Source organism: Ascaphus truei, chromosome 11, assembly GCF_040206685.1.
Source record: "Ascaphus truei isolate aAscTru1 chromosome 11, aAscTru1.hap1, whole genome shotgun sequence".
Classification (NCBI taxonomy): Eukaryota; Metazoa; Chordata; class Amphibia; order Anura; family Ascaphidae; genus Ascaphus; species Ascaphus truei.
In genome coordinates, this window is record NC_134493.1 from 58,358,464 (window position 1) to 58,383,131 (window position 24,668).

The 24,668-nt window shown below is 46.7% G+C and overlaps 1 protein-coding gene across 5 annotated transcripts in view; it reads left to right on the forward strand.

Moving 5' to 3' along the window:
* The window catches only part of LOC142463613 (uncharacterized), a 30,979-nt gene extending 10,321 nt beyond the window's left edge, over positions 1–20,658 (forward strand). For 2 of the 5 annotated variants that reach the window (XM_075566569.1, XM_075566570.1), the window contains exons 2-7: positions 6,344–6,443; positions 13,342–13,681; positions 13,927–14,157; positions 17,423–17,484; positions 18,324–18,368; positions 18,764–20,658. In XM_075566569.1, the coding sequence (XP_075422684.1) occupies positions 13,411–13,681; positions 13,927–14,157; positions 17,423–17,484; positions 18,324–18,368; positions 18,764–18,847 (693 nt within the window). In that variant the 5' untranslated portion in view covers positions 6,344–6,443; positions 13,342–13,410 and the 3' untranslated portion in view covers positions 18,848–20,658. Of the gene's footprint in view, positions 1–2,158; positions 2,182–6,343; positions 6,444–13,281; positions 13,682–13,926; positions 14,158–17,422; positions 17,485–18,323; positions 18,369–18,763 lie in introns of those variants that run through there. The other 3 variants (XM_075566571.1, XM_075566572.1, XM_075566573.1) reach the window with 3 other exon arrangements.
* Positions 20,659–24,668: the final 4,010 nt, after the last annotated feature.

Genomic DNA, 24,668 nt, shown 5'->3' on the forward strand with positions numbered 1-24,668 from the left:
TCTCTGAACATAGTGACCTGATCGGCTTGGGGGGGGCCCGGCATTTCGCCGAGCAGGGCGGCTGCTTGCAGGCTCGGCAGCTTCCTCCATTCTGATTGGCTGCTGCTGGGTAATGCAGCCAATCAAGAAGCTGTGTCAGGAGCCTGTGGGTGGGGCCAAGGAGAGGAGGAAACAGCATGGAGCGATGTGAAGTGTGTTTGTGTGTGTTGAGCTCATCGCCCCAGTAGCCCCCATTCCCTAAGCCTAAGGGAACTACGCAGGCAACTGCGCGTGCTGCTGTACCTGATGCTCACAGAAGGCCTAAGCCTCCGCTTCTTGGAGCCTGGGGTGAGCTTTGTCTCCTTGCGTGCAGCGCCTCCACGTATGAGGGTTCCCAGCGATGGCAGGATAGCCCCTCACAGGAACCAATACACCAGCAGTAAGCAATACTACACACAATGTATATAACTGAGCTTTACACAGATTAACCACAGATAACACACAATATCTGGTACCAACAGTATAATGCCGTGACCCCAAACACTGAGTGGTTCCCCCAAAGTACTGAGGGTGCTGTGGCACCAGTAACCCCTGGTGTCCGTCCCAGCAATCCCACCCAAATATGAGGTAGCGCTACCCCCTGTGGATGTAGGTGCACGTTGGGTACCTGCCTGGGTACTCCAGTACCCACGTGTTGCTTGGCGCAGTGTGTTGGAGCGGGTCCCACGCAGCGGGGCCTCCGACACAATTCCCCATCTCCTAAGGGTCCGATCCTCCTCGTAGTGTGAGCTTCAGCTGGAGGGTCTCACACAGTGTCCCAAAGTACTGTGGCCTGGTCTCGGGCTGCAGAGCGACGCGTGGACGTCCATCCACAGGCACAGTAGTACAGTCACCAGTATAATGGGAAGCGTCCCAATCTGGGGCCTTCCCTACAACACTGACTTTGATTTGGCTCAGGGCCTAACTCGGGCCTAGGGGGCGAGGTCTAGGCTTAGTCCAGGAAGCTGCTGCTCCCTGGACACTACCTGTCTCCTCGTTGCATTTATCAGACTGGCGCGCGTGCCCCCTGCACACGGAGGATATCCTGTATCCCCCCAACTATTCGCATCCTATTGGCTTATTCCATAGGGCAGTCCCTTCCTTTAGGGATTCTGAGACTCGTAGTTCCGCGGCTGCATATGCGGAGTCATCCTAAGATGGCCGTCGCACTCCTCACACTGCACATGCGCACCTCGCCGCATTGCGCATGCGCGATTACCAAAATGGCCGCCCCCACACTCCTGATCGCGCGGAGCTCCAGCCAACCATTTGACAGCTCCCCCGCACCGGATGCAGGGTAAGGGACTCGGCTACACACCTTTCACCATTGTGTCCAGTATTTTTGGAGATGTCACCCGGCAACCCTAAGTATAGGGCCCACGTACCGGCCATGGGGAAAAAAGGGGGCAGAGCTGGAGAAACCTTTAAAGCCGGGTGATTCCTCTGCAGCCCCCTCTTTCCCTCCAACCCTGCTGCAACCCACTGCCTCCTCTCACCTCCCCCCCCCCGACACCACCCTGCGGCCAGCAACCGCCTCTCTCCCCCCCGCATTCCCCTGCAGCCCATAGCCTCCTCTTCCCCACCCCACCTGCAGCTTACAGCCTCCTCTCCCCCCTGCAGCCCACAGCCTCCTCCCTCCCGCTGCAGTCTCCTATGCCCCCGACCCCTGCAGCACACAGGTCTCCTCTACCCCCACCGCGTCCTGCCGTCTCCTGTTGCCCCTTCCCCTGCAGCCCCCTCTCCCAGGTTGTTCTCTTCCTGATCATTGATCCTGTGCTGCTGAAACCACACGATCCCAGTCCTAAGGAATCAATTCAGAAAATCACCTTACAACACAATACACACACACATACACACTCTCACTTACACACACACATTTACACAAACACAAATCTAATTGGTATGTCTGTGAGCTTAATTCTATCATCAATTTCTACAGAATTTAAAATCTAATTGGTATGTCTGTGTGAGCTAATTAGGCAAACCCCTCTCTTAATTGTTAGTCAAATGCATGTGATCACAGTATTTAAAACAGTCTATCTTGGCTGTGAGCCATATGGCTGTGTCACATCTAAAGTGACTGTCAGAGTTAATTTTGGAGTTGAAATTGGAGGAGAAGATTAGAGGAAGATCGGGACTCTGCACAACAACAACTCTGCAGCGGTGAAACCTTAACTTTCTAAAAGCTGTGATTATTTGTACTCTTCCTATCCTCCAATACCTGGGAATCTCTCCCTCCTGTATCTCACTATGCCCTCCCTCCTGCATCTCACTATGCCCTCTCCTCCTGCATCTCACTGTGCCCTCCCTCCTGCATCTCACTATGCCCTCCCTCCTGCATCTCACTATTGCCTCCCTACTGCTTTTTCCGTTTACTGTTTCCTCACTCCTTTGTGAATGTCTCTGTTCTCCCCAACTTCCCCACTCCCCACTGCACCATTATTTATACACCTCTCTCCCAACAACTTCTTTACCCCTCAATAAAAAGCACCAACACAAATCGTCTATTCACACCCTCTATCTACTCCTTCCTGCTGCTGGGGATCTCCCCTAAGCCTGAAGCCAGACATACACACCTGATCTCACCCACACCTCCCTGCCATCTCTTCCCCTGTAAATGGTGTTAACCTTCTGATTTAATACTGACTAACCTTAAAACTCGCCCCACAAATCCAGCATCCCACTTATGGCTATTGTCCCACACCCACAGTCACTCCTACCAACCATTGTGGCCAAGCCCTGCCATCTACAGCACTTATTCCCTCACCTGCTGTCTCTGTAACTCTCCCATGAAACCTCTTAGATTGTAAGCTCTTCGGGGCAGGGATTTCCTTTCCCATTGTCTGATTTTGCTGCACTTATTGTATTATTATAATTCCCAGTACTGTATTCTTTGTGAAGCACTGAGTACACTTTTGGCGCAATATAAATAAAGACATACAATATACACACGCACAAACTCTCTCCCACTTACACACATACAGTGCCTCTAAATCCATCAGGGAGCTGTTTAATTGCGGACAGGTAATTAACTAGACTCACTCCACCTGGCCACATTAGAACTCTAAGAAAAGCCTTCTGTTGGAAACGGGAGAGAGATTCCTGAGTTCACATTTGGGCTGACAGAAGGAGAGCAGAGAAGCCTGCACACAGACACGGTCTTGAGCACAAAGGCTGTGCTGAGATCAAGACACCCAGACACCCAGACACCTATATTTCCTGGACACAGAGGACCCAGGAACCTGCCAGAGACTGACATGGAGGACATCCTGAGACTTTGGGGTGATAGGCTGGTAATGGGACTATCCCTCCAGTCCTGCAGATAGGGTCTGGGGAAGTAAGTTAGCCCTTACACAAGGATAAGGGTTTGTTCTTTTGTTGTTTGTGTATGTTTTGCCAGAATAAAGGAACAGGCTCAATAAAGCCAAGATATAATGTCACACAAATCGGTCTCCATAACATGTACCTCTGCACACATGTCTTACAGACCTCAAAAACAATAGATCGACCAATGTCCTATTTGTATTGATGGTAAAGCATGTGCCTCACACAGCTGTCCATGCAGGAATCAAGTCTTTTGATATAATGGGCAAAAAAGCGAAATACGGTCCATGTTCGTATACGTTTTTAATTTTAATATGGTGAATGTTTTTACTGCAATAAACTTCGGAGGATCATGAATCTTTCCTTTAAAACTGGGGCGATGGTGGATAATGAAAAGATTGCACCAGTTTTGCCAGGAAAAACCACTAATGTATGGTGGGGCAACTAAATTGCCCCTGTGTTGCTACATGAAGACACACTTTTATGTGTTGGGTATACTTATCAACATGCATTGTGACCCCCGATTTAGTTTTGTTGCTGTTGTGTACTGAACGTGTTGAGAAACGCTGCATTGTGCACGTTGCAGAACTCGGAGAAACCTCTAGAAAGCTCATATTTGGGCTTTTTCTCTCATCCTGACCCGAGAGCTGCTGCTGCTTCTGTCTTGTGACAAGCTCTCTACTCTGAGCAAAGAGTTAGGTTAGGTTAGGGTTAGGGGTAAAGGTGAGAGTTTTTAGGGTTAGGGGAAAAGGTGAAGGTTTTTAGGGTTAGGGGTTAAGGTGAGGGTTTTTAGGTTAGGGTTGTTGGGGTTAGGGTTAAGGAGGGGTAAGGTTAGTGTTCTTAGGGTTAGGGGATAAGGTGAGGGTTTTTAGGGTTAGGGGTTAAGATTAGGGTTGTTAGGGTGAGGGGTTAAGGTGAGGGTTTTTAGGGTTAGGGGTTAAGGTGAGGGTTTTTAGGGTTAGGTGTTAAGGTCAGGGTTGTTAGGGTTAGGGGTTAAGGTGAGGGTTTTTAGGGTTAGGGGTTAAGGGAGGGTTTTTAGGGTTAGGGGTTAAGGTGAGGGTTTTTAGGGTTAAGGTGAGGGTTGTTAGGGTTAGGGGTTAAGGTGAGGGTTTTTAGGGTTAGGGGTTAAGGGAGGGTTTTTAGGGTTAGGGGTTAAGGTTAGGGTTTTTAGGGTTAGGGGTAAAGGTGAGAGTTTTTAGGGTTAGGGGTAAAGGTGAGGGTTTTTAGGGTTAGGGGTTAAGGTGAGGGTTGTTAGGGTTAGGGGTTAAGGTGAGGGTTGTTAGGGTTAGGGGTTAAGGTGAGAGTTGTTAGGATTAGGGGTTAAGGTGAGAGTTGTTAGGATTAGGGGTTAAGGTTAGGGTTTTTAGGGTTAGGGGTTGAGGTGAGGGTTGTTAGGGTTAGGGGTTGAGGTGAGGGTTGTTAGGGTTAGGGGTTAAGGTGAGGGTTTTTAGGGTTAGGTGTTAAGGTGAGGGTTTTTAGGGTTAGGGGTTAAGGTGAGGGTTTTTAGGGTTAGGGTTAAGGTGAGGGTTTTTAGGGTTAGGGGTAAAGGTGAGGGTTTTTAGGGTTAGGGTTAAGGTGAGGGTTTTTAGGGTTAGGGGTTAAGGTGAGGGTTTTTAGGGTTAGGGGTTAAGGTGAGGGTTTTTAGGGTTAGGGGTTAAGGTGAGGGTTGTTAGGGGTTAAGGTGAGGGTTTTTAGGGTTAGGGGTTAAGGGAGGGTTGTTAGGGTGAGGGGTTAAGGTTCGGGTATAATGTTAAGATTACCTTCAACAGTCAAATGTCCAAGTGGTGAAAGCGCTTCGGCTAACTGTGCGAGACGCACGACATGTGTGATTCCCGTGTTCAGTTTAATGAATACACCTTGTGAGTAGGTGAGGTTCCTGTGTGCGTGTGTCTCTGGGGTTATGGGGTTAAACTGCTCGGGAACTATGACATGGAAACACCCAATGACGATAACATGTTTCCGTGTTTAACTCTTGAAGAGGACAAACCCTTCCCCTGCGAGCTTTGCATCTGGTTTCATGCAGGACATGCAGAAGCAGAAGATATGGCTGCCATGCTGCTGCTACTATTTATATTCGCTCCGACATCGCTTCTTTTCAAAATACACATTTCTTTCTACCAGCCCCATGTCTCCAACTCTATTCATATATCTCCATCTTCTTTACCCCTCAATAAAAAGCACCCCCACATCCTCTATTCACACCCTCTATCTACTCCTTCCTGCTGCTGGGGATCTCCCCTAATCCTAAAGCCAGACATACACACCTGATCTCACCCACACCTCCCTGCCTCCCACTCTCACCCACGCCTCCCTGCTCTCACCCACCCCTCCCTGCCTCCCACTCTCACCCACGCCTTCCTGCACTCACCCACGCCTCCCTGCTCTCACCCACGCCTCCCTGCTCTCACCCACCCCTCCCTGCACTCACCCACACCTCCCTGCTCTCACCCACGCCTCCCTGCTCTCACCCACCCCTCCCTGCCTCCCACTCTCACCCACGCCTTCCTGCACTCACCCCCCCTCCCTGCCACCTCTTCCCCTGTAACTGGTGTTAACCTTTTCATCTAACACTGACTAACCTTAAAACTCGCACCACAAATCCAGCATCCCAATAGCTGCCCTCATGGCTATTGTCCCACCCACAGTCACTTATACCACCCATTGTGGCCAAGCACACCCATCTACAGCACTTATTCCCTCACCTGCTGTCTCTGTAAGTTTCCCCTCAAACCTCTTAGATTGTAAGCTCTTCGGGGCAGGGATTTCCTATCCCATTGTCTGATTTTTGCTGCACTTATTGTATTATTATAATTGCCCGTACTGTATTCTTTGTGAAGCGCTGAGTACACTTTTGGGTCTATATAAATAAAGACATACAATAGACATACGTGTGTTACTGTGCATGTGGTGTGTGTGCCTCAGGGGGCAGTGCTGTGCATGGGACAGTGAGGGTCTGCACTAGTTACGTGGTTTAACGATCAGATGTTCCTTTCACTTTCAGTTTGAGTGTGACACAGGATTAGAGTGTGCGCTTGGCATCGTGTCGGACAAAGAGCAGAGTCTGATCTTCTCGGGAGTCAGAAGGACCCTCATCTGAACAGGTACCGTCTACAACACCAGTTAGGGTTACCTTCTCAGTATTACGGTGTCTTAGGGAGACCCGAAGCAGCAAGAAAAGAAAGGGACAGGGGAGATAAGGGAGAGGAGAGGGGAGATAAGGGAGAGGAGAGGGCGTTGTGACGCTGTGTATGATATCAGGAAATCCTGATCCTATGCAAGATAAAGGACAAGCTCTTTATTCTCCGGCTGTTTGTGCGGTTCTTCAGCCTTTCAGTGAGTGAGGGGCAAGCAGCATATTGGGAAAGAAGACGTGTATGTGTATACCGGTATTACCTCTCTGGGCGTGTATGTGTATACCGGTATTACCTCTCTGGGCGTGTACTGTATGTGTATACCGGTATTACCTCTCTGGGTGTGTATGTGTATACCGGTATTACCTCTCTGGGCGTGTATGTGTATACCGGTATTACCTCTCTGGGCGTGTATGTGTATACCGGTGTTACCTCTCTGGACGTGTATGTGTATACCGGTGTTACCTCTCTGGGCGTGTACGTGTATACCGGTATTACCTCTCTGGGTGTGTATGTGTATACCGGTATTACCTCTCTGGGTGTGTATGTATATACCGGTATTACCTCTCTGGGCGTGTATGTGTATACCGGTATTACCTCTCTGGGTGTGTATGTGTATACCGGTATTACCTCTCTGGGCGTGTATGTGTATACCGGTATTACCTCTCTGGGCGTATATGAGTATACCGGTATTACCTCTCTGGGCGTGTATGTGTATACCGGTATTACCTCTCTGGACGTGTATGTGTATACCGGTATTACCACTCTGGGCGTGTATGTGTATACCGGTATTACCTCTCTGGGTGTGTATGTGTATACCGGTATTACCTCTCTGGGCGTGTATGTGTATACCGGTATTACCTCTCTGGGCGTGTATGTGTATACCGGTATTACCTCTCTGGGCATGTACGTGCATACCGGTATTACCTCTCTGGGCGTGTACGTGTATACCGGTATTACCTCTCTGGGTGTGTATGTGTATACCGGTATTACCTCTCTGCGCATGCATGTGTATACTGGTATTACCTCTCTGGGCGTATATGTATATACCGGTATTACCTCTCTGGGCGTGTATGAGTATACCAGTATTACCTCTCCGGGCGTGTATGTGTATACTGGTATTACCTCTCTGGACGTGTATGTATATACCAGTATTACCTCTCTGGGCGTGTATGCGTATACCGGTATTACCTCTCTGGGCGTGTATGTGTATACCGGTATTACCTCTCTGGACGTGTATGTGTATACCGGTATAACCTCTCTGGGCATGTATGTATATACCGGTATTACCTATCTGGGCGTGTATGTGTATACCGGTATTACCTCTCTGGGCGTGTATGTGTATACCGGTATTACCTCTCTGGGCGTGTATGTGTATACCGGTATTACCTCTCTGGGCGTGTACGTGCATACCGGTATTACCTCTCTGGGCGTGTACGTGTATACCGGTATTACCTCTCTGGGTGTGTATGTGTATACCGGTATTACCTCTCTGCGCGTGCATGTGTATACTGGTATTATCTCTCTGGGCGTGTATGTATATACCGGTATTACCTCTCTGGGCGTGTATGTATATACCGGTATTACCTCTCTGGGCGTGTATGAGTATACCAGTATTACCTCTCCGGGCGTGTATGTGTATACTGGTATTACCTCTCTGGGCGTGTATGTATATACCGGTATTACCTCTCTGGGCGTGTATGCGTATACCGGTATTACCTTTCCGGGCATGTATGTGTATACCGGTATTACCTCTCTGGGCGTGTATGTGTATACCGGTATTACCTCTCTGAACATAGTGACCTGATCGGCTTGGGGGGGCCCCGGCATTTCGCCGAGCAGGGCGGCTGCTTGCAGGCTCGGCAGCTACCTCCATTCTGATTGGCTGCTGCTGGGTAATGCAGCCAATCAAAAAGCTGTGTCAGGAGCCTGTGGGTGGGGCCAAGAAGAGGAGGAAACAGCATGGAGCGATGTGAAGTGTGTTTGTGTGTGTTGAGCTCATCGCCCCAGTAGCCCCCATTCCCTAAGCCTAAGGGAACTACGCGGGCAACTGTGCGTGCTGCTGTACCTGTTGCTCACAGAAGGCCTAAGCCTCCGCTTCTTGGAGCCTGGGGTGAGCTTTGTCTCTTTGCGTGCAGCGCCTCCACCTATGAGGGATCCCAGCGATGGCAGGATAGCCCCTCACAGGAACCAATACACCAGCAGTAAGCAATACTACACACAATGTATATAACTGAGCTTTACACAGATTAACCACAGATAACACACAATATCTGGTACCAACAGTATAATGCCGTGACCCCAAACACTGAGTGGTTCCCCCAAAGTACTGAGGGTGCTGTGGCACCAGTAACCCCTGGTGTCCGTCCCAGCAATCCCACCCAAATATGAGGTAGCGCTACCCCCTGTGGATGTAGGTGCACGTTGGGTACCTGCCTGGGTACTCCAGTACCCACGTGTTGCTTGGCGCAGTGTGTTGGAGCGGGTCCCACGCAGCGGGGCCTCCGACACAATTCCCCATCTCCTAAGGGTCCGATCCTCCTCGTAGTGTGAGCTTCAGCTGGAGGGTCTCACACAGTGTCCCAAAGTACTGTGGCCTGGTCTCGGGCTGCAGAGCGACGCGTGGACGTCCATCCACAGGCACAGTAGTACAGTCACCAGTATAATGGGAAGCGTCCCAATCTGGGGCCTTCCCTACAACACTGACTTTGATTTGGCTCAGGGCCTAACTCGGGCCTAGGGGGCGAGGTCTAGGCTTAGTCCAGGAAGCTGCTGCTCCCTGGACACTACCTGTCTCCTCGTTGCATTTATCAGACTGGCGCGTGTGCCCCCTGCACGCGGACGATATCCTGTATCCCCCCAACTATTCGCATCCTATTGGCTTATTCCATAGGGCAGTCCCTTCCTTTAGGGATTCTGAGACTCGTAGTTCCGCGGCTGCATATGCGGAGTCATCCTAAGATGGCCGTCGCACTCCTCACACTGCACATGCGCACCTCGCCGCATTGCGCATGCGCGATTACCAAAATGGCCGCCCCCACACTCCTGATCGCGCGGAGCTCCAGCCAACCATTTGACAGCTCCCCCGCACCGGATGCAGGGTAAGGGACTCGGCTACACACCTTTCACCATTGTGTCCAGTATTTTTGGAGATGTCACCCGGCAACCCTAAGTATAGGGCCCACGTACCGGCCATGGGGAAAAAAGGGGGCAGAGCTGGAGAAACCTTTAAAGCCGGGTGATTCCTCTGCAGCCCCCTCTTTCCCTCCAACCCTGCTGCAACCCACTGCCTCCTCTCACCTCCCCCCCCCCCCCGACACCACCCTGCGGCCAGCAACCGCCTCTCTCCCCCCCGCATTCCCCTGCAGCCCATAGCCTCCTCTTCCCCACCCCACCTGCAGCTTACAGCCTCCTCTCCCCCCCTGCAGCCCACAGCCTCCTCCCTCCCGCTGCAGTCTCCTATGCCCCCGACCCCTGCAGCACACAGGTCTCCTCTCCCCCCACCGCGTCCTGCCGTCTCCTGTTGCCCCTTCCCCTGCAGCCCCCTCTCCCAGGTTGTTCTCTTCCTGATCATTGATCCTGTGCTGCTGAAACCACACGATCCCAGTCCTAAGGAATCAATTCAGAAAATCACCTTACAACACAATACACACACACATACACACTCTCACTTACACACACACATTTACACAAACACAAATCTAATTGGTATGTCTGTGAGCTTAATTCTATCATCAATTTCTACAGAATTTAAAATCTAATTGGTATGTCTGTGTGAGCTAATTAGGCAAACCCCTCTCTTAATTGTTAGTCAAATGCATGTGATCACAGTATTTAAGACAGTCTATCTTGGCTGTGAGCCATATGGCTGTGTCACATCTAAAGTGACTGTCAGAGTTAATTTTGGAGTTGAAATTGGAGGAGAAGATTTGAGGAAGATCTGGACTCTGCACAACAACAACTCTGCAGCTGTGAGAGCTAAACTTTCTAAAAGCTGAGATTATTTGTACTCTTCCTATCCTCCAGTACCTGGGAAGTCTCTCTCCTGCATCTCACTATGCCCTCCCTACTGCATCTCACTATGCCCTCCCTCCTGCAACTCACTGAGCCCTCTCCTCCATCTCACTATGCCCCCCCTCCTGCATCTCACTGTGCCCTCTCCTCCTGCATCTCACTATGCCCTCCCTCCTGCATCTCACTATGCCCTCCCTCCTGCATCTCACTATGCCCTCCCTCCTGCATCTCACTATGCCCCCCCTCCTGCATCTCACTGTGCCCTCTCCTCCATCTCACTATGCCCCCCCTCCTGCATCTCACTGTGCCCTCTCCTCCTGCATCTCACTATGCCCTCCCTCCTGCATCTCACTATGCCCCCCCTCCTGCATCTCACTGTGCCCTCTCCTCCTGCATCTCACTATGCCCTCCCTCCTGCATCTCACTATGCCCTCCCTCCTGCAACTCACTGTGCCCTCTCCTCCATCTCACTATGCCCCCCCTCCTGCATCTCACTGTGCCCTCTCCTCCTGCATCTCACTATGCCCTCCCTCCTGCATCTCACTATGCCCTCCCTCCTGCATCTCACTATGCCCTCCCTCCTGCATCTCACTATGCCCTCCCTCCTGCATCTCACTATGCCCTCCCTCCTGCAACTCACTGTGCCCTCTCCTCCATCTCACTATGCCCCCCCTCCTGCATCTCACTGTGCCCTCTCCTCCTGCATCTCACTATGCCCTCCCTCCTGCATCTCACTATGCCCTCCCTCCTGCATCTCACTATGCCCTCCCTCCTGCATCTCACTATGCCCTCCCTCCTGCATCTCACTATGCCCCCCCTCCTGCATCTCACTGTGCCCTCTCCTCCTGCATCTCACTATGCCCTCCCTCCTGCATCTCACTATGCCTTCCCTCCTGCATCTCACTATGCCCTCCCTCCTGCATCTCACTATGCCCTCCCTCCTGCATCTCACTATTGCCTCCCTACTGCTTTTTCTGTTTACTGTTTCCTCACTCCTTTGTGAATGTCTCTGTTCTCCCCAACTTTCCCACTCCCCACTGCACCATTATTTATACACCTCTCTCCCAACAACTTCTTTACCCCTCAATAAAAAGCACCAACACAAATCGTCTATTCACACCCTCTATCTACTCCTTCCTGCTGCTGGGGATCTCCCCTAAGCCTGAATCCAGACATACACACCTGATCTCACCCACACCTCCCTGCCTCCCTGCTCTCACCCACACCTCCCTGCCATCTCTTCCACTGTAAATGGTGTTAACCTTCTGATTTAATACTGACTAACCTTAAAACTCGCCCCACAAATCCAGCATCCCACTTATGGCTATTGTCCCACACCCACAGTCACTCCTACCAACCATTGTGGCCAAGCACTGCCATCTACAGCACTTATGCCCTCACCTGCTGTCTCTGTAACTCTCCCATGAAACCTCTTAGATTGTAAACTCTTCGGGGCAGGGATTTCCTTTCCCATTGTCTGATTTTGCTGCACTTATTGTATTATTATAATTCCCAGTACTGTATTCTTTGTGAAGCACTGAGTACACTTTTGGCGCAATATAAATAAAGACATACAATATACACACGCACAAACTCTCTCCCACTTACACATATACAGTGCCTCTAAATCCATCAGGGAGCTGTTTAATTGCGGACAGGTAATTAACTAGACTCACTCCACCTGGCCACATTAGAACTCTAAGAAAAGCCTTCTGTTGGAAACGGGAGAGAGATTCCTGAGTTCACATTTGGGCTGACAGAAGGAGAGCAGAGAAGCCTGCACACAGACACGGTCTTGAGCACAAAGGCTGTGCTGAGATCAAGACACCCAGACACCCAGACACCTATATTTCCTGGACACAGAGGACCCAGGAACCTGCCAGAGACTGACATGGAGGACATCCTGAGACTTTGGGGTGATAGGCTGGTAATGGGAATATCCCTCCAGTCCTGCAGATAGGGTCTGGGGAAGTAAGTTAGCCCTTACACATGGAGAGGGGTTTGTTATTTTGTTGTTTGTGTATGTTTTGCCGGGATAAAGGAACAGGCTCAATAAAGCCAAGATATAATGTCACACAAATCGGTCTCCATTATATGAACCTCTGCACACATGTCTTACAGACCTCAAAAACAATAGATCGACCAATGTCCTATTTGTATTGATGGTAAAGCATGTGCCTCACACAGCTGTCCATGCAGGAATCAAGTCTTTTGATATAATTGGCAAAAAAGCGAAATACGGTCCATGTTCGTATACGTTTTTAATTTTAATGTGGCGAATGTTTTTACTGCAATAAACTTTGGAGGATCATGAATCTTTCCTTTAAAACTGGGGCGATGGTGGATAATGAAAAGATTGCACCAGTTTTGCCAGGAAAACCCACTAATGTATGGTGGGGCAACTAAATTGCCCCTGTGTTGCTACATGAAGACACACTTTTATGTGTTGGGTATACTTATCAACATGCATGGTGACCCCCGATTGAGTTGTGTTGCTGTTGTGTACTGAACGTGTTGAGAAACGCTGCATTGTGCACGTTGTAGAACTCGGAGAAACCTCTAGAAAGCTCATATTTGGGCTTTTTCTCTCATCCTGACCCGAGAGCTGCTGCTTCTGTCTTGTGACAAGCTCTCTACTCTGAGCAAAGAGGAAGAGCGATACCGTTGGGAAAAGCAACGTTATTACAAATGGTTGATCGACTGGGGCATTGCTTTAACCCTGAATTGCGCTTGTCATCAGTATGTATTGTGAGCACCTATTACATACTTTGTAGTAAATCTGTATTGTGTACAGTGTGTTACAGAAATCTGAGTGGCAGAGAATTGAGCATTTCCCACATTTCCACCCCTTTAGCCATCTTAACCACGGAGTGGCTGTTCTGTCCTGTTACAGCGAGGAGGTCTCCTGTGATCAAAGAGGAAGATGCTGAAAAGAAATACTGTGGTTGGAATCTTCTCAAGAGAAGGTCGGATTTGCTATGAATGGTTGATCCTCTTCCTCTTGACTCTGCCGACAGTGATGGACGTCCGACCTGTTTACATCTCCAATAACAGCTCCCAGAACTTCAGAGATGAGGTCTCCAAGTGCAGGTTCGCCATTCTATACCACACGAAGAAGAGAGGCAGGATAAATATCACCGATGTGACAGATTCTCTGTATGATGAAGAGCTGGAGTATTTATTCAGTATACATGGTAAGAGGGAGACAAAAACGAGCCAGGAGAACATGTGATTATAAATTAATGACGTATTGTTTTAGAAAAACATATTGTCCAAAACAGAATGACATTTTATTTTATCAGCATAGCAGATTTACAGGGATTTAGTTTGCTGTTAACATTTGTCACATATACTGTAGAAAGAAACAGAAATACACAAGTATTAACCTGAGGGGATGTTAATTGCCGGTACTCTTTAGGTTTTGCTTGTGTGCTTGCAGGAAAGAAGAATATCATTGTGGTGGTTGATGACCTGGAAGACACCAGCTCTGAGGAGAAGAGCAGGATCCTGAATACTCAGCCCATGATTAGGAGACTGGTGCAGGAGCTGTTCCTCTTTCCTACAGGGGAGAAATCATTCCCCTATTCCCATAGTCCTGCTGAATACCAGTACCAGAGTCCTGCTGATTCAATTAATGAAAATTTCGAAAACATGAAGAGAATAATTACAGGTAACAAGGAAAGGTGTCCGTGTCCGTGACTGGTTGTGTGCGTGGAGAGGGGAGTCACCTTCAGCTCACACAGCAAGGGAGGGATTCCAGTTTCAAAGCAGCATGCACTACAAAAACCCTACAGTATACATGCACAGTATATCCTCACCCATCATACTGAAAAACCCTACAGTATACATGTACAGTATATCCTCCCCATCATACTGAGAAACCCTACAGTATACATGTACTGTATATCCTCCCCATCATACTGAGAAACCCTACAGTATACATGCACAGTTTATCCTCCCCATCATACTGAGAAACCCTACAGTATACATGTACAGTATATCCTCACCCATCATACTGAAAAATGCTACAGTATACATGCACTGTATATCCTCCCCATCATACTGATAAACCCTACAGTATACATGCACTGTATATCCTCCCCATCATACTGAGAAACCCTACAGTATACATGTACAGTATATCCTCCCCATCATACTGAGAAACCCTACAGTATACATGCACTGTATATCCTCCCCATCATACCGAGAAACCCTACAGTATATCCTCACTCATCATACTGAAAAACGCTACAGTATACATGTACAGTATATCCTCCCCATCATACTGAGACACCCTACAGTATACATGCACAGTATATCCTCCCCATCATACTGAGAAACCCTACAGTATACATGTACAGTATATCCTCACCCATCATACTGAGAAACCCTACAGTATACATGTACAGTATATCCTCCCCATCATACTGAGACACCCTACAGTATACATGCACAGTATATCCTCCCCATCATACTGAGAAAACCTACAGTATACATTTACAGTATATCCTCCCCATCATACTGAGAAACCCTACAGTATACATGCACTGTATATCCTCCCCATCATAATGAGAAACCCTACAGTATATCCTCACCCATCATACTGAAAAACGCTACAGTATACATGTACAGTATATCCTCCCCATCATACTGAGAAAACCTACAGTATAAATTTACAGTATATCCTCCCCATCATACTGATAAACCCTACAGTATACATGTACAGTATATCCTCCCCATCATACTGATAAACCCTACAGTATACATGTACAGTATATCCTCCCCATCATACTGATAAACCCTACAGTATACATGCACAGTTTATCCTCCCCATCATACTGAGAAACCCTACAGTATACATGCACAGTTTATCCTCCCCATCATACTGAGAAACCCTACAGTATACATGCACAGTATATCCTCCCCATCATACTGATAAACCCTACAGTATACATGTACAGTATATCCTCCCCATCATACTGATAAACCCTACAGTATACATGCACAGTATATCCTCCCCATCATACTGAGAAACCCTACAGTATACATGCACAGTTTATCCACCCCATCATACTGAGAAACCCTACAGTATACATGCACAGTATATCCTCCCCCATCATACTGATAAACCCTACAGTATACATGTACAGTATATCCTCCCCATCATACTGATAAACCCTACAGGATACATGCACAGTACATCCTCCCCATCATACTGAGAAACCCTACAGTATACATGCACAGTATATCCTCCCCATCATACTGATAAACCCTACAGTATACATGTACAGTATATCCTCCCCATCATACTGATAAACCCTACAGTATACATGTACAGTATATCCTCCCCATCATACTGAGAAACCCTACAGTATACATGCACAGTTTATCCTCCCCATCATACTGAGAAACCCTACAGTATACATGCACAGTATATCCTCCCCCATCATACTGATAAACCTTACAGTATACATGCACAGTATATCCTCCCCATCATACTGATAAACCCTACAGTATACATGCACAGTATATCCTCCCCATCATACTGAGAAACCCTACAGTATACATGCACAGTATATCCTCCCCATCATACTGAGAAACCCTACAGTATACATGCACAGTATATCCTCTCCCATCATACTGATAAACCCTACAGTATACATGCACAGTATATCCTCTCCCATCATACTGATAAACCCTACAGGATACATGCACAGTACATCCTCCCCATCATACTGAGAAACCCTACAGTATACATGCACAGTATATCCTCCCCATCATACTGATAAACCCTACAGGATACATGCACAGTACATCCTCCCCATCATACTGAGAAACCCTACAGTATACATGCACAGTATATCCTCCCCATCATACTGATAAACCCTACAGTATACATGTACAGTATATCCTCCCCATCATACTGATAAACCCTACAGTATACATGCACAGTATATCCTCCCCCATCATACTGATAAACCCTACAGTATACATGTACAGTATATCCTCCCCATCATACTGATAAACCCTACAGGATACATGCACAGTACATCCTCCCCATCATACTGAGAAACCCTACAGTATACATGCACAGTATATCCTCCCCATCATACTGATAAACCCTACAGTATACATGTACAGTATATCCTCCCCATCATACTGATAAACCCTACAGTATACATGTACAGTATATCCTCCCCATCATACTGAGAAACCCTACAGTATACATGCACAGTTTATCCTCCCCATCATACTGAGAAACCCTACAGTATACATGCACAGTATATCCTCCCCCATCATACTGATAAACCTTACAGTATACATGCACAGTATATCCTCCCCATCATACTGATAAACCCTACAGTATACATGCACAGTATATCCTCCCCATCATACTGAGAAACCCTACAGTATACATGCACAGTATATCCTCCCCATCATACTGAGAAACCCTACAGTATACATGCACAGTATATCCTCTCCCATCATACTGATAAACCCTACAGTATACATGCACAGTATATCCTCCCCATCATACTGATAAACCCTACAGGATACATGCACAGTACATCCTCCCCATCATACTGAGAAACCCTACAGTATACATGCACAGTACATCCTCCCCCATCATAATGTATCTTTACTATAATCAGGTAGAAACATTTAATGAGGACAAAAGCTTATTCGAGTGCATCTTCCCTGGCTATACAGTATGGTCAGTAATCTGTTTGCATAGAAAGGGAACAAGCTTTGTTCTATTGGACAAACTTTACAGCTCTTCATAAAAACTTATCTATAAATGATTTAAAATGACAGGATCCATAACCTTCAAAATAGCAAGAGCTGTGCAGTACCATGTGTGATTCGTCAGTATTTATTCTAATGTAATTGGTATTATTATAATTTGGTAAACCTTATTTCCACATTTTTCACAGGGAAATATATAATGCTTCATGATGATGAAAATGTTATGGGTGGTCTGGGCCCTCACAATCAGGTAATGAAAATAACATCCATGGTTTATCCCGTGCTAGTCTCAGGCCCGTGGCTTCTGCTGTCCTCCGCCACCCTCATCAAATCATACAAATTACCCTTATCGGAGACAGTGCTCACTTTTACATTGAGGTTATTTTATCTATCACAGAGACATCATGGCATACGCTAGATAATGGTAACATAACTTACACTTTCCCAGCAGGAACCTATTCAATGTATCTTATATCTCAGAGTTACAGATTACAATACACTGTGGATTCATGTTATCAATATGAATCCTTGGTCGGATATGTTGAATGACGTTTCCTTGTAGCTAGAACAAATTATGACGGAAGCTGCCGTCCCAGCCAAGAACTGGTCTCCTTGTTACACGAGGAGGCATCTCATGACCATGTCTTTGGTCTCCTGGTTACACGAGGAGGCGTCTCATGACCATGTCTTTGGTCTCCTGGTTACAAGAGGAGGCATCTCATGACCATGTCTTTGGTCTCCTGGTTACACGAGGAGGCATCTCATGACCATGTCTTTGGCCTCCTGGTTACACGAGGAGGCATCTCATGACCATGTCTTTGGTCTCCTGGTTACACGAGGAGGCATCTAATGACCATGTCTTTGGTCTCCTGGTTACACGAGGAGGCATCTCATGACCATGTCTTTGGTCTCCTTGTTACACGAGGAGGCATCTCATGACCATGTCTTTGGTCTCCTTGTTACACGAGGAGGCATCTCATGACCATGTCTTTGGTCTCCTTGTTACACGAGGAGGCATCTCATGACCATGTCTTTGGTCTCCTTGTTACACGAGGAGGCATCTCATGACCATGTCTTTCTTTTTGATAGAATATCATGGGTTATCCTACCATCGGAATTCAGAACTTCTGCAAGGTAAGTGCGAACAGAATTTAACAGGCTGATCTTATACTGTGTGCGATTGTGCTTTTGGGTGCATGTGCTAACGCACGCGCCAAGCACAAAATATTTATAAGAACAGATTCCAGGGGGAAGGGTTATGGCAGGAAGAGAGAGATGGTCCATATGTAATGACAATGTAAGGGAGAGGGAGATAATGGGACTGAGAGAGAGGGAGAGAAAGGGAGGGGGTTAAGCAGTTAAGAAGTTCAGTATAAGCAGTATGGCATCTAATTTTCTACTTTAACAAATAGACAGGCGGTGCCTTAAAACTGAGGGTGAGAAACAAAGGCAGTGACATATAGAGATTCTAGTCAAATAAAATAGTGGCACACCCCTCAACCTCACTGCAATCTTCTTTTCTCTTTCAGAAATACCGTAATTGGTTGGTAGTAGCACTCGTTATATTAATTGTCATCATAGTGGTGGTGGCAGTTACCTGCAGTTACCAGTAATAACCAGCAACAACCTGCAGTAACCTGCAACAACCTGCAGTAACCTGCAACAGCCTGCATGAAGAAGGATCGATTGTGAGCACTTGAGTGTAAAACACGTGTACTACATAAAATACCCACGTCCAGACAAAGAAATATTACTTATATTATAGAATTAATCACCTTGATTCAAAGCAAATAGTGCATCTGGTCCTGAAACCACCAAGCTCCAGTTTATTTCAAGAAATACCACACCTAGTCCAGGAAATGCTCTCTCTAATCCTGGAATAACCACACCTAGTCCAGGAAATGCTCTCTCTAATCCTGGAATAACCACACCTAGTCCAGGAAATGCTCTCTCTAATCCTGGAAATAACACACCTAGTCCAGGAAATGCTCTCTAATCCTGGAAATACCACACCTAGTTCAGGAAATGCTCTCTCTAATCCTGGAAATACCACACCTAGTCCAGGAAATGCTCTCTCTAATCCTGGAAATACCACCTCTAGTCCAGGAAATGCCACCCTTGGGCAGAAACATGCCACTTTTATTTAAGGAATTGTCACCATTTTTTCTATAGAACGTCAGCTTTTCTGGACTATCTTTGTCCCAGGCAACATTATTATCATTATTATTTGTAAAGCGCCAACATATACTATAGCACAGTACATAACATTCTTCAGGTACTTGACATCTGTGAAAACAAAAGAAATAATTAGCCGCTAGACCTTAATACAGTAGGGAGTTTGATCAAAGGTGGTGCATAGGGAATATAACACATATATAGAGCAATGTCAGTCAAAGACAGCCAAACCAAAGTATCCCCATTAATTGCACTCAACCCTATTGGTTGCTATTAAATATTAGATTGACTGACTGCAATTGGGTGACTGAATTGGGGTTTGAATATACTGCCCTACAGGTTACCCTATTTACTGTATGTGCCTGCCCTACAGGTTACCCTATTTACTGTATGTGCCCAGCATGTGGCTTCCCCTGTGATGGTAACGGGGATATGTAGCTCTCTTTTCTTTGATTTATACTATATACTGTAAGTCAAGGTCTAAATATGCAACTTGAACATACTATCTAGCCAAATATACTACCGATAATTACCTACTGGCCATTTACTTTGGAGATTTGTTGGGGTCACAAGGTGGGTAAACAACAGCTAATTAATACCACTTATTAAGTGGCCTTTTTGCTTTAGATCATGATCCCACAACACTTGATTTTAACACACCTTGTACATAGCAAACACACAACATTGTTTGAATAAAGATTTTTTATTTTGGATCTATGAGGAGGTCTTGTCTAGCCTTTTAGGCTACACTGTTATCCCCTAGTGCTATTCTATTATAACACAACTAGTCAGTCTAATATTTAATAGTAACCACTGTGGCTGAGTGTAATTAATGGGGATACTTTGGTTTGGCTGTCTTTGACCGATATTTCTCTCCATCTGTTAAAACCCCAATGTGGGAAAACGCAGAATAAGGTTCAAACCTTTAAAAATGCTCCCTCTCTGAGATCAGAAAATCGTGCCAGTGTTTTGTTACTGTGGTTGTGCTTTTTATTGGACAAATTGCCATATTTGCCAAGCAGCGCTGCGCTATTAAACACATTCCAGACCAGTTTAAGTGGAAGTAAGTGGTCTCCTGGCGCGGGAAGGTGTCTAATGGAATAGCACCACTTAGGTAATATGGCCCAAAATGACATGCAGCATGGATTCACGGTGGAGACACATTACACATTAATTGTATCTACATCAGGATTATTGTACATAATGATTATATCTTTCAATTAGTTTCAATAAACACTGACTGAGATCCCTTCCTGGATAATGACCGTTCTTTGTGGTATGATTGTGTTACTGACTGTAATATAAGGGGTGTGATCTGGTACTGTAATGCATCACAAACTCTGTATGGCTTCGGATACACAATCTCTCGGTGTCCGGGTGCAAGATTAGAGTGTACGGTCATTTTCTTCTCCTTACACCTCTTTAATCTGCGCGGTAGAGCAAACCAAATTCTATTGCAATCTCTTTAGTGAAGAATAGTGAATCCACGTGTATGTGTGTCTGTGTAGGTTTGAATCTTTGTATTTGTGAGTGTCTCTGATTTTATATGTGTGTGTGCGCGCGTGTGTGTTTGAATCTTTGTGTTTGGGAGTGTCTCTGATTTTGTATGTCTGTGAGTACTGTATCTAGTTGTGTGTGTGTGTGTGTGTGTGTGTGTTTGTATCTTTTATATTTGTGAGTGTCTCTGATTTTATATGTCTATGGGAGTACTGTGTGTGTGTGTGTGTGTCTTTCTATTAAGATGCACTATCAGAGAAGTTGTGAGTACAGATGTCAGTGACAAAGAAATAAGATAATAAAAAAACACATTTATAAACAGATAAAACACCTCCATATCTGGCAGGGCCGGGCCCCCGGGTCTTCTGGGTGTATCGCGGCGCCTTTTCAAGGTGTCGGGAAGGACCCAGGGGCCATTCTTTGCCCACTCTATCTGGGTTGTGAGCTTACAGGGGCCGTGTGCGTTTATTAGAAGTGGTTGTTACGGGCTGTGGTTGTCCTGTTAGGGAGTTGAGGCAGAGTTGTGGCTGTCCTGTTAGGGAGTTGGGGCAGAGTTGTGGCTGTCCTGTAAGGGAGTTGAGGCAGAGTTGTGGCTGTCCTGTTAGGGAGTTGAGGCAGAGTTGTGGCTGTCCTGTTAGGGAGTTGAGGCAGAGTTTTGGTTGTCCTGTTAGGGAGTTGAGGCAGTGCTGTGGTTGTCCTGTTAGGGAGTTGGGCAGAGTTGTGGTTGTCCTGTTAGGGAGTTGAGGCAGAGTTGTGGTTGTCCTGTTAGGGAGTTGAGGCAGAGTTGTGGTTGTCCTGTTAGGGAGTTGAGGCAGAGTTGTGGTTGTCCTGTTAGGGAGTTGAGGCAGAGTTGTGGTTGTCCTGTTAGGGTGTTGAGGCAGAGTTGTGGTTGTCCTGTTAGGGAGTTGAGGCAGAGTTGTGGTTGTCCTGTTAGGGAGTTGAGGCAGAGTTGTGGTTGTCCTGTTAGGGAGTTGAGGCAGAGTTGATGTTGTAATTTTCCCCCTGATTATCTTCATCATTTTCCTACAATGCTTTGATGGCTTCCGGCACTCACAGGACTGAACGAGGGATAGAAAGTGGCTTCATCTGCCCATTTCTCTGGGGGGCGGGGGGGCGAGAGAAAACAAGGGCATAAAACATAAAGGAAGAGAGGCAGAGAACAGGAGAAGGCAAAGTGAACCCCCCCTCCTCCAAGAAACCAGAAACTAAGGAGATGTGTCCAATGGGACATTCCCTGCTTCGAGGAGAGAAGGAGAAAGGTGCAGTAACACAGCAAGGGAAGAAAAAGAATGAGATCTGTTGTTTTAATGATAACGTTGCTTAATCATTTAAGAATGTCAAATAAAACAAAATAAAGATGAAGACATATGTTCATGGTATTGTCATGGTCATGGTCATGGTATGGTCATGGCAATGAGGTGAATAGCTGCGTTAGATAAATAAACAAATACTTCAGTATTAGGTGATGCCTCTTTTCTTTGGACTAAGGGGGGGGGGTGGCTGCAATCAATCACAACACAGATGTTGTCTATGGCAGAGGAGGAGGTGTTAGCAGAAGAGACACTGAAAGTACAATGGGAGAAGTAAAACGAGATCCAGGATAGAGCTTGTCAGTCATATGGGGACATTAACATACATAAAAGGAACCCATAGACCCAGACTGGATTTGTATTGTATTGTATGTCTTTATTTATATAGCGCCATTAATATATATAGCGCTTCACAGTGGTAATACATGTTGTAATCATATAAATAACATAATATAAATAACAGGTCTCGGGGAATAAGTGCTTCAGACATAAGAGTAACATTAAGGAAGAGGAGTCCCTGCTCCGAGGAGCTTACAGTCTAATTGGAATGTAGGAGAACGTACAGAGACAGTAGGAGGGAGTTCTGGTAAGTGCGTCTGCAGGGGGCCAAGCTTTTTGTATCATGTGTCCAGGATTATCCACAGTGCTATTCATATGCTTCTTTAAGAAAATGTGTCTTAAGGTGGGTCTTGAGGGTGCTAGTCGGGTATTGAGGGGAAGGGCATTCCAGAGGTGTGGGGCAGTCAGTGAGAAAGGTTTAAGGCGGGAGAGGGCTTTAGATACAAAGGGCGTAGAGAGAAGACATCCTTGAGAAGACCGCAAGAGTCGGGATGGTTAATAGCGAGAAATTAGGGCTGAGATGTAAGGAGGGGCAGAAGAGTGTAAAGCTTTAAAAGTGAGGAGAAGAATGGAGTGTAAGATGCGTGATTTGATCGGAAACCCGGAGAGGGGTTTCAGCAGGGGAGATGCTGAGACAGATTTAGGAAAGAGTAGAGTGATTCTGGCAGCAGCGTTTAGGATAGATTGTAGGGGAGACAGGTGAGAGGCAGGAAGGCCGGACAGATTTAGATAAACGCCCCTAGATCTATGTCGATATTTAATCCAGCTGGGACAAGGGTCCTCAATTTATAAATCCAAAAGGTCTCTTGTTGCGCTAATCTTTTGAGACGGTCGCCACCCCTCCAGTTAGCAGGTACTGACTCTAGAGCTCTATAAGTCATCCCGGTAGGGTCTCCCCCATGAATGAGTGAGAAATGCCTAGATACCGAGTGTGTCATCAGATGTCTACGTATGTTGCCCATGTGTTCCAGTATGCGGACCCTCAGTTGTCGACTGGTACGTCCCACATACTGGAGACCACATGAGCATTGCAGCAGATAGACAACGAACGTGGTGCGGCATGTGATGAACTGCCGCATAGAAAAAGTCTTGTTCGTCACACTTGAACTAAAATTCATTTTTCCACGTGATCCATGTTTACAGGCGATACACCTATAGAATCCCGTTTGTTGGGAAAGCCAGTTGTCTTAAGCTGCTATATTAGTGGTTTTGAAGGCACTTGGTGCCAGTTTTGTCTTCAGATTACCGGCTCGTTTGAAAATGATCCTGGGATTTTGTGGTATATGACCCTTAAGGACCGGGTCCTGTTGCAGTATATGCCAGTGTTTGCTTACTGTCTTTCTGATTGCTCCAGACACCCTGTTAAATAGCGTGATAAAAGGTACTTCATATTCGCCTCTCTCAGGTTGTACCTTTGGTCTCAAGAGGTCCTCCCTTTTTAGAGCCCCTACGGTAGATATAGATACATCTAATTCGTCCTTATCATAGTTCTTTTCCAAAAATCTATTTTTTAGAAACCCAGCTTGTTCCATGTATATTTTATCGTCTGTACAATTGCGGCGAAGACGCCTAAACTGCCCAGGAGGAATATTAGTAAGCCATCTATGATGGTCGCAGCTACTTCTAAGAAGGTAATTATTACAATCAACCTTCTTGAAGTAGGTGCGTGTCTTGAGTGTATTCGCCTCTACATAGAGTGTCAGATCCAGGAAGTCTATTTGTTGTTTACTCCATTGCGAGGTGAACTTAAGATTCACCTCGTTCATATTAATATATTCTAAAAAATGTTGAAGGTTCTCTTCAGATCCTTGCCATATAAAAATCACATCGTCAAGGGGTGTGTGAGGAGAGAAAGAAAGAGAGCCAGGATTCAAAGTGAGAGAGAGAGGCAGAAGGGGGATGAGTAGAGGCAGGTGGGCGATAGATGACCACCACGTGGAGAGGGAGAGGGGAGAAAATCTGGACAGTGTGAGCCTCAAAGGAGGGAAAAGCAAGAGACGGAGGAATATGAAGGGTTCGGTAACGGCAGAGAGAGGAGAGCAGGAGCCCCACGCCTCCACCCCTGCCATCAGGGCGCGGGGTATGGGAGAGAGAAAGGCCACCGTAGGAGAGG